General features: G+C 45.8%; 1 protein-coding gene across 1 annotated transcript in view; it reads left to right on the forward strand.

Annotated features, from left to right (window-relative positions):
* Window positions 1-1,624: 1,624 nt before the first annotated feature.
* The window catches only part of SLC25A13 (solute carrier family 25 member 13), a gene marked incomplete in the record, with an annotated part of 301,958 nt that continues 286,650 nt past the window's right edge, over window positions 1,625-16,932 (forward strand). The window contains 1 exon segment of the mRNA XM_077490751.1: window positions 1,625-1,705. Within this exon segment, the coding sequence (XP_077346877.1) occupies window positions 1,694-1,705 (12 nt within the window).

Genomic DNA, 16,932 nt, shown 5'->3' on the forward strand with positions numbered 1-16,932 from the left:
ATGAGGTAGCACTGAAGGACACTGATGGGCTGCACTGGTAGGCACTGATGAACACTGTTGGACTACACTGATGGACACTGATAGGCTGCACTGGTCAACACTGATGAGGTGGCACTGATGGACACTGATAAGCTGCATTGGTGGGCACTGATGAGGTGGCACTGATGGGCTGCCCTGGTGGGCACTGATGAGGTGGCACTGAAGGACACTTATTGACACTGATGGGCTGCACTGATCAACACTGATAGGCTGCACTGGTGGGAACTGATGAGGTGGCACTGAAGGACACCTATTGACACTGATAAGCTGCACTGGTGGGCACTGATGAGGTGGCACTGAAGGACACTGATAGGCTGCACTGGTGGACACTGATTAGGTGGCACGAATGGACACAGGTAGGCTGCACTGATGGACATTGATGGTCTGCACTGGTAGGCACTGATAAGGTGGCACGGATGGACACTGATAGACTGCACTGACGGACACTGGTAGGCTGCACTGATGGACACTGATGAGGTGGCACAAATGGACACTGATAGGCTGCATTTAATTGGCATTGGTAAGCCTGCATTTCATTGAGGGGGGGGGGGGGGGGGGTGTCGGTGCTGGAGTGAAGCGTCACCTCCCTGAAATTAGTTTTTGCAGGTGGGATGTCTGCAATGACACTGTGTGGTCCGGGCACCTGCCTCTCAGCAACCAATGACACTGTGTGGTACAGAAACCTGCGTCTCAGCAACCAATGACACTGTGTGGTCTGGGCACCTGCGTCTCAGCAACCAATGACACTGTGTGGTCCGGGCACCTGCATCTCAGCAACCAATGACACTGTGTGGTACGGGAACCTGCATCTCAGCAACCAGTGACACTGTGTGGTCTGGGCACCTGTGTCTCAGCAACCAATGACACTGTGTGGTCTGGGCACCTGCGTTTCAGCAACCAATGACACTGTGTGGTCTGGGCACCTGTGCCTCAGCAACCAATGACACTGTGTGGTCTGGGCACCTGTGCCTCAGCAACCAGTGACACTGTGCGGTCTGGCCACCTGCGTCTCAGCAACCAATGACACTGTGCGGTCTGGCCAGCTGCGTCTCAGCAACCAATGACACTGTGCGGTCTGGCCAGCTGCGTCTCAGCAACCAATCACACTGTGCGGTCTGGCCAGCTGCGTCTCAGCAACCAATGACACTGTGCGGTCTGGGCACCTGTGCCTCAGCAACCAAAAACTATGCAGCTTGGTCAGCTGTGTCCTAGCAACCAAAACAATATAACACTTTTGCTGTTATTGATATGTATCCATCAGGCCACACATATGGAGTGTGCACAGGAACCAGGACTATATGATGACTGGATGTCAGGCTGTGTACTGTACATCCTACGTGACGTGTATATACAGCTCCTTATTACATGGTTTCCACAGCACCAGACACACTCATAGAGAGTGATTCTTATTTGTCTATAGATAACACTCTACCCTCACACACACACCACACAGACAGGTGTGTGACGTCACCGCCCCGCCCTCCACACTTCTCCTCTACACACCAGCGAAGGACGCGAGGTCACGTGACAGCCCGGAGAGGCGGGAAGCCGGCTTCGGCCAACCAGCGAGCGCCGTTCTGGTGTTGGGGGGCGGGGCGGCAGTGACGTGTGGTTGGAAGTGTCTGAAGGGAAGTGTGTGTGAGTTCTGTACAGCATGGCTGCCAAGGTATGTGCACAGTGCAGGGGGGACAGGGGCTGGGGAGGGGAAGAGGGGCTGTAGGGGGGAGGGAGTGAAGAGGAAGACATGGAGCCGGGGACACTTCATGGCTCTCAGTGACAGGACATTCTGTCCCATGGCAGGGGATGTGACCCTGGGCCTGGAGGTCATTCTCAACTAATGGCTGTGTGAGGGTGGTTGCCCATGGCAACCTATTGAATTCCATCACCTCACCATGGTAACCATGGTACAGGCCCATGTAAACATTGGTAATGGAGATGTTTTTAATGTGCTTAAGGAATAAAATGTCCTGTGTGTGATTCTCTGTACATGTTAGTACATAGCACCTCAGTTTAAAAGGAACTTTAATTCCCCCCTCCCCCCAAAAACATTTATCCCCCCCCCCCTCCCCCCAGTACGAATGCGATTTCTCCTGCATCTGCCATCAGGCTGCAATGAATGACATTGGAAATCACGTTATTCTCTATGGTTCTGGTTCATATCTGTGCCGCATAGTGCGTTTTTTTTTTTTTTTTTGCCCCCATAGACGTTAATGGGAGTGCATGCAGAATACTCGGATTCTACCTTTTGTGTTTTTTCACCTTGATGCATTGAGGTGAAAAAACACCTGGGCAGTGACCAGCGCCCCCCCGTTTTTACTTACCTGATCCCTGGAACTTCACCTGGCGGGGACGCGCACTTCCTCTGTCGGGGGTTCTGGGCTCTTGATTGGATAGATTGATAGCAGCGCAGCCATTGGCTACCGCTGCTGTCGTCGTTCAAATCCAATGATGTGGGGGGGGGGGGGGCGAGTCATACATTCGGAGGCTATGGACGCCGAATGCTGGACTCGGGAGCGCGCCCGCAAGGTAACACCCCCCCGGAGAGCGCTTCTCCTAGGGGGTTATCTGATGTGGGGAGGAACCGCGAAAGCCGCCGGGGGACCCCAGAAGAGGATGTTTGGGGCCACTCTGTGCAAAACCAGCTGCACAGTGGAGCTAAGTATGATATGTCTGTTATTTAAAAAAAAAAAAAAAAAAGAAACCCTTACGATCACTTTAACCGAGCCTCTTTTTTTAGATGTGTTGCTTACAAGTTAAAAAAAAAAAGCTTTTTTTTTTTTTTGCTAGAAAATTACTTTAAAGTGGAGGTTAACTCAAAAATTTAACCTCCCGCTTTTCAGAACCCCCCCCCCCCCAGTGTCACATTTGGCACCTTTCAGGGGGGCGGGGGGTGCAGGTATTTGCACTAAGGCCCCTTTCACACTGAGGCGGTGCGGGCGTTGGCGGTAAAGCGCCGCTATTTTTAGCGGCGGTCTGCGGCCGCTAGTGGGGTGGTTTTAACCCCCTCTAGCAGCTGCAAAAGGGTTAAAACTTTGCCGGTGGTATAGCCGCACTGCCCCATTGATTTCAATGGGTAGGAGCGGTGAGTACACCGCTCCTTTCATTGCTCCAAAGATGCGGTTAGCAGGACTTTTTTCACCATCCTGCTAGCGCACCGCTCCAGTGTGAAAGCCCCCCGGCTTTCACACTGGAGTGAAAGGGGCCGTTTTTTTCAGGCGCTACACAGGCGCTATTTTTAGCGCTGTAGCGCCTGAAAACCACCCCAGTGTGAAAGGGACCTAAGGATGAGCTCAGGCGTGTTCGCATGCTCCATGTGCAGAGCCCGCCAGGAAGTCGGTGCAGCGCTGCGCTAATCACAGGCAGTGAGATATTGCCCCGATGCATGGCTGCAGAGATTGGGCAATGTCTCACTGCCTGTGATTAGCGCTGCGCCGACTTCCTGGCGGGCTCTGCACGTGGAGCATGCGAACACGCCTGAGCTCATCCCTAATTTGCACCCACTTCCTCACGGGAGTCTACGCCTCTTCCCGTCCTCCCACGCTGTCTGCTGGGACACACATGGGTCCCAGAGACAGCAGGGACCATTCGGATTGCGCAGCACGACTCGCGCATGTGGGAACAAGGAAGTGAAGCCGCAAGGCTTTATTTCCTGATTCCCTTACAGAAGATGGTAGCTGCAGCATCCGAGGGACGGTTTGGCCTCGGATGCCAACATCGCTGGCTCCCTGGACAGGTAAGTGTCCTTATTTTAAAAGTCAGCAGCTACAGTATTTGTAGCTGCTGACTTCTTAAAAATTTTTTTTTTGCGGGACTCCCGCTTTAAAACCCCCAAACTTTATAAATTTTATTCTAACACCCTAGAGAATAAAATGGTGGTCGTTGCAATACATTCTGTCACACCGTATTTGCGCAGCGGTCTTACCGGCACACTTTTTTTGGGGGGAAAAAAAATACACGTCTTATTTTTTTAATAAAAAAAAAAAAAAAAAAAACAGTAAAGTTAGCCCAATTTTTTTTTATATTGTGAAAGATAATGTTACGCCGAGTAAATTGATACCCAACCGGTCACGCTTCAAAATTGCACCCGCTCATGGGATGGCGACAAACTTTTACCCTTAAAAAATCTCAATAGGCGACGATTTAAAAATTAGTGCTAGAATTATTGCTCTTGTTCTACCGATCGCGGTGATACCTCACATGTGTGGTTTTAATATGCAGGCGCTACTCCCGTATGCGTTTACTTCTGCACGCGAGCTCGGCGGAACGGGGCATGTGTAAAACAATTTTTTTTTCTTATTTATTTTACCTTTTTATTTTTACACTGTTCTTTAAAAAAAATAAAAAATTGTGTCACTTTTATTCCTATTACAAGGAATGTTTACATTCCTTGTAATAGAAAAAAAGTATGACAGGTCCTCTTAAATGTGAGATCTGGAGTCAAAAAGACCTCATATCTCAGGCAGCTCTGATAAGTGGCAGAGGACACTGGATCGTGGCGGGACGTGGCTCCTCTCCCACCTCTGATAACGGTGATCTCGCAGTGAATCCGCTGCAGAGACCACCATTATCGGAAAGTGGACCGCCAGCCGAAGAGGAGGATACCAGGGTTATGGCATCTAGCTGCTGCCATAACTGCGACATTCCTCTTCAAACTTCAGACGTATATCGGCGTGTGGAGGTCTGTAAGTGTTTAAGGCGTTTGTAAAGGCTCAATTTAAAAAAAATAAGCATGTTATGGTTACCTGCACGGTGTAATGGTTTTGCGCAGAGTGGCCCGGATCCTCCATCTCATTCTCAGGTCCCTCACAGGCACTACAGGCTCCCCACTTCCCACAGGGGTGTAATCTGGAGCCATGCTGTGCGTGTCTATAGACACACACTCTAGCCAGCTCGGCCCTGCTTAGATTGCCATAAGTGGGAGCCAGTGGCTGCCTCTGTGTCCTGTGAGAGGAGAGAGACCAGAGCCGCTGCAAACAGGCAACAGCGCTGGATTGAGATAGGACTCGAGTAAGTATAAGGGGGGGGAGGCGTGAGTGAGGGTGCGATATTTTCACGGGAACATTTTTTTTTTTTTTTTACCTTTTTATAGGAGAAATCCAGCATGAGCTTGTTTGGCTGGGCGTCATCTATGGGGTCTCATGAGTGCAATTTGTTTTACTCTGACATCACTGGAATCAGTCCACGCACTGCGTCGTCACGACAGTAAAGTCGGGATCTACCAGCTGCCTGGACTGATTCCTGTCTTGGCCTCTCAGTGAGCCACTGAGAGCCTGAGAAGGCTGCTCCCCACCCCTCCACAGCTCAGCACTCCAGTGAGCGCTGGGGGGAGGGGGAGCTGCTGACTGACAAGCCGTAGCTCTCTGCTCAGGGATATGTGAGAACTGGGCCATCAACAGTGTTCAATCGCTCGGCTCTCAGTGTAGAGGCGCCGGGGGGCCAGATGCAGCTTCCACCTAGGTAAGTATAAATGGGCCAAAAAAAAATACGTAAACCATACTTCTCTTTTAATGCATTAAAGTTGTTTGTAAATGTGCAGTATAGTGACTGGCCTCAGGTGATGCACAGAGATGAAACAAATCATCCTATGTAAGTTGTACCTGTTTATCTGCAGTTTTCTCTTCTCTACAGCCATTCAAAGTCCAGAATTTATACAGCTTGTCTGAGCTTTCAGGAAACAAGGGGCAGAGAGCTGACGTTGCACTCTGCAGAGCTCAGTGGGGAGAACTCTGAGAGATGATTGGAAGGAAAGGAGCCCCCCCCCCTCTTCACACAGGAACTTCACGTCATTCACAGGCTGTGTGTTGGAGCACCCTAATTCTCTTGGTGTCAGGAAAACTTGTCAGAAGTGACTTATGCTGATAGCAGAATGAATTAGCAGATATACATGTACACACTATAGAGCAGGGGTGCCCAACCTTTTGAAGAGCGAGGGACACCTAAGCAATTTGGTAACCGGTCACGGGCCACAATGAACGGAGCGGGTGCATGGCAGCCCACTCTACTCTTTAGAGCCCACTCTACTTTTTTTTTCTTTTTGCGGATCGGATTGGAGGTAGGCATTTGTAAATGGACACAAATCCATTTACATCTTCTACTCCTTAGAGGTGAATTGGAGGGTCCAATTGGGTCGGACTGACCGTGTGAAAGGGGCCTATGGCTCAGTGCAGGTAACCCCCAGGTGCACTGCTCTGCACCTGCGGATCAATTTGAAAGCAGCCCAGTAACCACTGCAGAACAGATATGCCCATATATACATTGTGATTTCAGTAATAAACTTACTATTAATAACAGTATTCTATTCCATCACAGAGCAGGAGGTCGCGGGCCACTGGTATAGAGGGATTTGCTTTGTTCGTATTTCTTGTCTGAGGTTTACAACCACTATAACCACTTGGGGTCTTCTGCCCTATAGCAGTCTTACTGCTTCAGAGCGGCACCAAAAAACACTCACTCACTCTCACTCACTCCTAAACTTCAGACAGCAGAAGCTGATCGCTGGGTGTGCAGTACCCAATGTCCGCCGATCATTGGGCAGAGAGACAGAACTGCGATCTGTCTATGTCATGGGTGCTCAATCGTTGGCCCTCCAGCTGTTACAAAACTAAGTCCCATAAGGTATTGCAAGACTGACTGTTGCAAGCATGATTACCAAAGGCAGGTTCGCAACAGCTGGAGGGCCAAAGGTTGAGCACCCATGGCCTATGTAAACAATAGGGAGGGGGAAAGGGTGGAGTTTGTGTCCCTGCAAAGCAGGGAATAAATTCCATCTCTTCGCCTAGTAAAAGCCGTACACACAATACAGTAAAGCACAGGCTAGGCGCATGGTTAACTCTTTGATCGCCCTTGATGTAAACCCCTTCCCTGCCAGTGTCATTAGTACAGTGACAGTGCATATTTTTTAGCACTGGTATTAGTTTACTATAGCGCAAAATATAAAATGCACAGAGGTGATCAAATACCACCAAAAGCTCTATTTATGGGGAAAAAAAGACAAATTTTATTTAGGTAAGCGTCACTTCACCACGTAATTGTCAATTATAGGGGTGCAGTCCCGTATTGCAAAAAAAATGGCCTGGTCAAAAAGGGGTGTAAATCTTCCGGAGGGCAAGTGGTTAGGGTAAAAAATGTTCTGCCTTTAGAACCACTTTAAGGCTGCTTTCACACTGGCCATTAGCGCTAAAGTGCCACTCGTTTTAGCGGCTCTTTAGCGCTGTTTAAGTGCTACTTTTTGGTCGCTGTTGGGGGTGGGGGGGGTGTCACTTTTAATCCAAAAAAAAGGCTTTGAAAGCACTGCTCATTTTGTTCCAATGGGCAGAGCTAAATACAGTGCATCAAACCCGCCCCAAAGGTGCTGCTTGCAGGACTTTTTGGAATGTCCCGCAAGCGCACCGCCACAGTGTGAAAAGACACACTGGAATGAACGGGAGGCGGTTTTTAGGCGCTTTAAGAGACTATTTATATTGCTAAAGCACCTGAAAACCGCCCCAGTGTGAAAGGACTCTAACGGCTCATTCCGATGGTCACTAAGACCCGTCATCCGTGCTCAGCTTCTTTATGCTGCAACTGCATCTGCCTCAGAGCTGTGCACAGGCAGCCGATGGAGATGGATGAAACGCACAGACAGTCGCATATCTAAATATGACATGGGGTAAAAGCAGGTGCACAGATCCGAATGCACAGTGTATGCACAGGTTTTGCCATGCGATTGTTTGTGCAGCCGCTGCGTCTACATCCACTTCTATAGGCTGCCTGCGTGCGGCTCCAAGGTGGATGCAGACACAGCAAAAAGTGGATCAGTGCGGAGAATGGGTTTCAGCGCCCATCTGAATGTACCCTAAAGGATTTGTTCACTTTTTCAGAAAAAAAATTAAAGGTGTACTAAAACCATATACCCTGCTAACACACCCCGGTCCCCCTGATACTTACCTCCTTGGGTGATTAACTGTCAGTGCCCTTGCAGCGGTCCAGGTGTTTGAAACTCTTGATCTTCTCCCCCTTCTTTCTTTTGAGCTTCCAGGACAGATCTGAGCGATTCTCTGTGCCGCTGCTGACCAATCGGAAGCGCTTTGATCTATCCCGGAAGAGCTGTAGAAAGAAGAGCAATGAGAGTGGGGGTGGGATTCAGATCTCCAGACCCCCCCCCCCCCCCCCCCCCATGGAGGTAAGTACAGCAGAGACTGGGGGGTGGGAAGGATGCGCAATGTTCACTTTTTCATTGTTTTTGAAAGGGTGAGCTTACACTTTAAGGGCTCATTCACACATGAGGTTGGGAGATGGTAAAACCCCCGTGGTGGTTAAGCTGTGCTTTTAAAGTGATTGTAAACCTCAGACATGAAAAATGAATGAAGCATATCCCTCTATAGTGTGTACGTGTCTCAATTAAGAGCACTAAGTGTCATTTCTGTCTGCTGCTGCCTTCTATTATTGGCATGAATAGCCTCTGACAAGTTTTCCTGACACCAAGAGGAAAAAAGGTGATGGGAGGGACCTCCAGCACACAGCCTTTGACATGGATGTAGAGAAGAGATGGCTGCAGATAAACAGGTACAACTTGCACAGAGATGACATAACTTGTCCTACATATCACTTGAGGTCACTTCACTGGGTATATGTAATAACCACTTTAGTCCCCCCCCCCCCCCTTAGCTGCAGAGGCAAACACAAGAAAATGCAAAATGTTTTCTAAATGGCTATCCGTGTCAAGTAAAAAAACCTCCCATGCTTGCTAAGCAGTAGGACGGCTGCTTGGCACGGGACCTGGGAGCTAGTAGAGATCACTGGAGTGGTGCCTATACAGTGATTTCCAGCTTCCACAGGGATCCCCCAGGTATGACACGCACGTTGGTCCAAACCAGCAATGCAACTATATGAAAATTGTCGTACCTAACTTCTTCAGCTTTAACCCCCCCCCCCCCCCCCAGATGTGACAGCCCAGGTCCCGTGCCTCCATCTTGGTCCTCCCTTTTTTTTTGGGTTCAGGCAGCCAGCCCTTGATGACCGGGGGCAGCTCCATCTATAAGCCGCTCTGTGTCTGAGGCCTCCTGTGATATGTGATGTGGATATTCTAGGAGGCTGTGAGTACGGGACGAGTCATTCTCAGCTTTGCAAGACTGGTGGTGGGGGTGGTGGTGGGGGGGGAGTAGCAAAAATAAATATTTGCAATTTTGTTTACTTTTTGGGGGTTCAATGCTGGGCGGAACAGTGACTTTGGGGGGTAAAGGTCTCTCTTTACAGATCTACCAAGAAGTATGTAGTGCAAATTCCTATCTGATTGGATGGAGACTGGATAATTTAGTTAAGTTCTCATATTAAAAACTGATATCACTGGAAAACACACAAAACATAAAATGTTCAGAATATTCCCCACTGATCCCAGCGCCCAAAAAGGTAGGTCAAAATAGTAATACTTCCAAGCTGCTATCATACAAGCAATAAATCACAACCTTATATAGTATATATCATCCATTAACCTCTTATCCCATATATACCATATTGACAGCGCTAAATATCAAAAACAAAATAATATACTTAAGAGGGTGGCAGTTCCGTGATTAAAACAGAAACCACAGAAATGTTCGTGAAAGTCTCAAATATATAAGAATGAATTTTCAGCTAAAAAAATTCACACGCTGGAAGAACAGAAAAGAAAGTCCATCTCCAAGATAGAATCACCAGTGCGTAGAAACTTGACAGCCGGTGCCACCCCTTATGGTAATGAACTCACCAGAACACTGAGGGTTAACAGGCCCATCGTCACCACTAATTATAATTATTTCACTGGTTCCTCTATGGAGAATCTTCTTATCACACCAACACTCAAGAGGTTCCCAACAGCGATAATACAGGTTCCTTGAAATCCTAACAGCAACACCTTTCTTGGTTTTTGGTGCTTCACTCACAGCAGCAGATTCACATGTGGAAAACGACAAAATACATGTTCCATAAGGCAAACCGCTTTATTGATTTAAAATTCTCATGCGCATATAAAACATACCTACACAATCATCAGTTAATAAGATCGTTCCCAAAGATATCACTAGCAGTACGATCGGATTTGTCTCACCGCAGTCCTGAGCGTCTCAGATCGTATACATGCTCAGCGTCCACAGCGGGTCCCGGGCGAACGTTCCAACCGACTGCTCTGTAGTGACGTATAGCTGCTTGGTCACGCCAATACGCGTTTTGTCACTACGTCTTCGTCTGTGGGCGTGGCCAAGCAGCACAGCTCATACGTTTAAATATACCAAGGGGCGGAGAGCCGGCTTATGGACACTCCTCCGTCCGGCCCCCTCAACTCCCTTATTTGTATCGAATGCGGAAATAATTCGGCCCCGCCGTGCAAGCCGTCACTATGCCAACGAGCCTAAACAAACAGTGACCCAGAAGGACACTACCTTCTAACTAGCTCATCAATAATGTGCCGCTGGGTCACAGGATACCATATGTACAACGGACAGGCTATTTCATTACTATAGAAAATACCAATCATCATCCCATGTAAAACTTAGGTACTCTAAACATTGTAAATATTTTTCCTAAGACAAACATATAATAAAATATATATAAATCCTACATTCCAAATGTGTATACCCACAATAAAGTGAATTCATACAATAAAAAATATATATAGATATATAATGATAATCATAATACATATCCACATTATCAAAATAAACTATCTTATCTCGCAGATCTTATCTAAAGAATAAATAAATAAATTCTTCAAATGGGTCCCACAAATAAGCCAAAAATTAATAATAATAAAAATAAATAAAAAAATGAAATTAAAAATAAAAAACAAAATAAAATTAAAAAATATCAATAAAAAAGCTAAAATGAAAGAATTATGATATAAAGATGAATACTACAACGCAATTACAATGCTAAAAATAGTCAACTAAAATGCCCTTGATTAAAATAAAATCCATCCATCCTAATCTACTATATCTGAGATATTCCAAATCACAAGATTCACGAAATGAATACCTATAAAGTGAACCAAAAAAATATATGCTATATTCACACAACACGTGTTCATAAAGTGAAATAAATATGCTGTACCAGGAATACTATGAACTAGAATCTGACCTCTTCCTCAGTGCACTCGAATTAAACGTCAGTAATCACTGATGAAGCAGTTAACATCCACCTCTATATTTAAGCCGTGGGGACTCAAGGTGTTAGTACGAAAAATCCATTCGGTTTCACGTTTTGCTATTTCCCGAACTAAATTACTACCCCTCCAAGCAGGAAAAACCCTATCCACACCCCAAAACTTAAGGCCTGTTGGGTCCCTGTCATGTTTAGTCTAAAATGTAGGGAGACACTATGATCTCTATAACCAATGGAGATATTATAGATATGTTCTGCCACCCTAGTACATAGTTTTTTTTTTTTTTTTGCCTGTCGGAGGTGTAGAGCCTGTAAGTCGGTACATAACCATATGAGGGGGATTGATCAATTCACCTCTACTGGTAATGGACATAACTTTAAAATTGATCAATTCATCACGTGTGTAACTACACATGTGGTATATGTTCTTCAGTGCCCATGTGGCCTGATGTATGTAGGACGAACGAAAAGAAAACTATGTTCTAGGGTGGCAGAACATATCTATAATATCTCCATTGGTTATAGAGATCATAGTGTCTCCCTGCATTTTAGACTTAAACATGACAGGGACCCAACAGGCCTTAAGTTTTGGGGTGTGGATAGGGTTTTTCCTGCTTGGAGGGGTAGTAATTTAGTTCGGAAAATATCAAAACGTGAAACCGAATGGATTTTTCGTACTAACACCTTGAGTCCCCACGGCTTAAATATAGAGGTGGATGTTAACTGCTTCATCAGTGATTACTGACGTTTAATTTGAGTGCACTGAGGAAGAGGTCGGATTCTAGTTCATAGTATTCCTGGTACAGCATATTTATTTCACTTTATGAACACGTGTTGTGTGAATATAGCATATATTTTTTTGGTTCACTTTATAGGTATTCATTTCGTGAATCTTGAGATTTGGAATATCTCAGATATAGTAGATTAGGATGGATGGATTTTATTTTAATCAAGGGCATTTTAGTTGACTATTTTTAGCATTGTAATTGCGTTGTAGTATTCATCTTTATATCATAATTCTTTCATTTTAGCTTTTTTATTGGTATTTTTTAATTTTATTTTGTTTTTTATTTTTATTTCTAATTTCATTTTTTTTATTTATTTTTATTATTATTACATTTTTGGCTTATTTGTGGGACCCCTTTGAAGAATTTATTTATTTATTCTTTAGATAAGATCTGCGAGATAAGATAGTTTATTTTGATAATGTGGATATGTATTATGATTATATATATATATATATATATATATATATATATATATATAATATATATATTTTTTTTTTTATTGTGGGTATACACATTTGGAATGTAGGATTTATATATATTTTATTATATGTTTGTCTTAGGAAAAATATTTACAATGTTTAGAGTACCTAAGTTTTACATGGGATGATGATTGGTATTTTCTATAGAAATGAAATGGCCTGTCCGTTGTACATATGGTATCCTGTGACCCAGCGGCACATTATTGATGAGCTAGTTAGAAGGTAGTGTCCTGGGTCACTGTTTGTTTAGGCTCGTTGGCATAGTGACGGCTTGCACGGCGGGGCCGAATTATTTCCGCATTCGATACAAATAAGGGAGTTGAGGGGGCCGGACGGAGGAGTGTCCATAAGCCGGCTCTCCGCCCCTTGGTATATTTAAACGTATGAGCTGTGCTGCTTGGCCACGCCCACAGACGAAGACATAGTGACGAAACGCGTATTGGCGTGACCAAGCAGCTATACGTCACTACAGAGCAGTCAGTTGGAACGTTCGCCTGGGACCCGCCGTGGATGCTGAGCATGTATACGATCTGAGACGCTCAGGACTGCGGTGAGACAAATCCGATCGTACTGCTAGTGATATCTTTGGGAACGATCTTATTAACTGATGATTGTGTACGTATGTTTTATATGCGCATGAGAATTTTAAATCAATAAAGCGGTTTGCCTTATGGAACATGTATTTTGTCGTTTTCCACATGTGAATCTGCTGCTGTGAGTGAAGCACCAAAAACCAAGAAAGGTGTTGCTGTTAGGATTTCAAGGAACCTGTATTATCGCTGTTGGGAACCTCTTGAGTGTTGGTGTGATAAGAAGATTCTCCATAGAGGAACCAGTGAAATAATTATAATTAGTGGTGACGATGGGCCTGTTAACCCTCAGTGTTCTGGTGAGTTCATTACCATAAGGGGTGGCACCGGCTGTCAAGTTTCTACGCACTGGTGATTCTATCTTGGAGATGGACTTTCTTTTCTGTTCTTCCAGCGTGTGAATTTTTTTAGCTGAAAATTCATTCTTATATATTTGAGACTTTCACGAACATTTCTGTGGTTTCTGTTTTAATCACGGAACTGCCACCCTCTTAAGTATATTATTTTGTTTTTGATATTTAGCGCTGTCAATATGGTATATATGGGATAAGAGGTTAATGGATGATATATACTATATAATGTTGTAAGTTCTCATATTGCATATTTGTTCTGGAAGATTTAAAGGTGATTGTATGAAGATTGTACGTGTATGGTGAGCCTAAAGGGGACCTTGCAGTATATTGGAAAATACGGGGTCCCCCTTTTATAAATCACCTGATGTTAGTTGGTGTGAATTGTACCTGTACAGTAAATAGTTGTATACTTCCATCTTCCACATGACTGGTCATAACACATCCGTCCTCGTGGGAAGATTCCGCCTCTTGCTATGGGGGTACTTGTGCAGCCTCACTCCCGAGCCACGCTCCTGTGAATGGGCATTGTCACACAGAGCGTGGCCCAGCCCCACCCCCATTCTCTCCTCATTGGTTCGCTGGCTGTGATTGACAGAAGCAGGAGGCAATGGTTCCCGCTGCTGTGTGAGCCAATGAGGAGAGAGAGACCTGGGAGAACCGCTGCTCTCATGTGCATCGCTGGATCGAGATGAGTCTCGGGTAAGTATAAGGGGGAGCTGCACCTAGAATGCATGCAGGTAAAAAAAAAAAAACTTCTGCCTTTTAAAACCACTTTAAACGGTTTGTTTATTAAACGGACTGTTTATATTGCAGAGTTTGGGGCTAGAGAGTAGTGGGGTCTGGTAGGGGATTGCGTGTAGCATTTTAAGCCCATTTCACACTACTGCGACTTTGCCACGTTTTTCACACAATTGCAGGGAATGCCTGTGTAATCTTGAGGGCTATTTACCTCCACTTGCATCAAAGTCAGACCAAAGTAATGCAGGGACTACTGAATTCAGTGTGACTTGAAGTCGCACAGATATGAATGGTACTCATTGGGAATCATGGGGGACAACTTGTCATATGACTTCGCAGTCCCGAGCCGCAAAACAAGTCGTGAAAGTGTGAAAGGGGCCTTAGGCAGACCTTGCATTTTATTGCATGTTTCTTTTTCTGGAGAACGGCTGTCTTCAAATACCTTTTAGCCAAGAGTTGTCTTGCACTCAGCAGCCTTGACACTTGTATGGCGGTTGTCTTAAATTTGCCTCCATCTGTTTTAAGGGCTCATTCACAGGAGTGGTTGGGGGGGGGGGGGGGGATTTTGTCACTCCCCTGCACATTATGGCATGTGTACAGACAGTGGCGGGGTGTATACACATACCACAATGCTTTGTTTTATGGCTGCAGTAGGATTAATAGCCTTGGTATGGGAATGTAAAACTTGTCTGACATTAAGCCTGTCAACAAAGGCCCTGAATTTGCCTCCTTCCACTTATAGTAAAGTAGTGGTAATGTCTTTTTTTTTTTTTCTTGTACCATCAATCCAGTAATCATGATCTCCATACCGTATAATAAATTATTTCTTTCTAAACCGTTCATAAAGACTCATTTTCTTATCAGTGCACACCCCCTATTGTCCTTTCATGTGTGCTGCTTCCCTGAACTTCCTATTGGGAGAGAGAGCACACATCATTCCATTACTATTCTCCTGATTAATTCATACAGATTGCCAGTCCAATCGTGCCTTGTCTTATGTGTGCCCTGTTTTTATTTATTTATTTTGTAGTCCTCTGAGAGCTGATCGCAGCAAAAACCATTTTAATCTTCTACCAGTGTCCCCCATGACCAGAAGTCGTCATTTACACCTCCACAGTATATATCGGCCCCATCCTGTCTCTGCTCTGACCTGTAGATGAATCCCTTAGATCCTGTTCACACACATTGCAGTGACCTTCATTCATTGGAAGAATACAGGTCACTGCAAGGGTACATGGAAAACGATTGTTTTCTTTGTCTCCTCTTCACACCACAATGCTGGTGTCATGTGCATTGTGTTAAATTGCTACATGATGAATTTAATGCCATGTGAATGCACATCAACTTAATACAAATCTGTTGAGAAAAATGAAAGCTTTTTGTTTAAAAATTGCATGCCAATGGAAGGCAATACACATCCAATTTTAGTGCATTTTTATGTTTGAACAGTTCCTCATCCTGCACGTCTACCCCCTCATCCTCCCAATGTATGCAACCTGTACATTAACCCCTTTACCAACTCATCCCTCTGTGTATGACCAGTATATTTAACCACTTGGTGCCCACACTATAGCCGAAAAACAGCTACAGTGCCGGCTTAAAATGCCGGGATGGCGTCCATGTACGTCCTCCCGTTCTTGTGCTGCCGGTATTCCCTGTGATCGCTGTGTCCTTGGTACTTGGCTGATCACTGATTTGAGGTAAAGGACCAATCACAGCGAGCCCTTTACCACGTGATCAGCTGTCAGCCAATGACTGCTGATTGCGGAAGTAAACAGAAGCCGGTTATCTGCTTTTTTTTTTTTTTTTTTTTTTCTCCACTGTCAGCGTGAAGAGCAGAAGAAAGCTGTTAACCAGCTTCTGTTAGAGGGACATCAGTCTCCTTAGTGCCCTCCAGTGCTCCTAATCAGTTCCATCTATTGGTGCCCATCAGCAGGATGGATTTGATTTTGAAATAAATCGATTTTAATTCATAATCTTTAAAGAACAACTGTCATCTCTGCCCTGCTGTTGGCTCCTCCTCTGCCCTGCTGTTGGCTCCTCCTCTGCCCTGCTGTTGGCTCCTCCTCTGCCCTGCTGTTGGCTCCTCCTCTGCCCCGCTGTTGGCTCCTCCTCTGCCCCGCTGTTGGCTCACCGACAGTCCCATTCACTTTAATGGGACGGCTGGTGATGTGGCAGTGACACAACAAGGTGAGTGACGTGGCATCAGCAGGTGAGTGGATGCCCGCTAACGGCACTACCATGATGGATCTGGAATGACAGGTGCTCTTTAAATGTGAGGACTCATTCTTGCTGGTAGTTAGAATCTTTAACCACCTCGCGCCCGCCCTATAGCCGAATGACGGCCGTAGAGCAGGCGCGTTCGTTCGGGAGGCCGTCCCTGGACGTCCTAATGTTTACTTCCGCAATGCGCGCCGCCGCGGACACTCATTGCGGAAGTTCTGTGTTCGCCGTGTCCCCCGGGGACAGGCAAACACAGATCGCTGTAAACAGCTAATCACAGCGGCCGTTTACAGCGTGATCGGCGTGTCCAATGGGAGATGATCTCATATGTAAACATATGAGATCATCTCTTAGCGCCGCTCTCCCTCCTCACACAGACAGTGTGAGAGGGGAGAGATGAACGGCTGCAGCGGCAGCCGTTCTGCCTTGAGTTGAAAAAAAAGTGCCATCCTCCCCCAGCAGTGCCATGCACCCCAGTGCCACCTGTTGTCAGTGCCACCTGTTGTCAGTGCCACGTGTCATTAGTGCCATCTGTCATCAGTGCCACGTATTGGTGCCATCTGTCATCAGTGCCACGTATCAGTGCCATTTGTCATCAATGCCACCTGTC

This window comes from Lithobates pipiens, unplaced genomic scaffold, assembly GCF_037356315.1.
Source record: "Lithobates pipiens isolate NorthernLeopardFrog02 unplaced genomic scaffold, aLitPip1_a1.2 Scaffold_19, whole genome shotgun sequence".
NCBI lineage: Eukaryota > Metazoa > Chordata > Amphibia > Anura > Ranidae > Lithobates > Lithobates pipiens.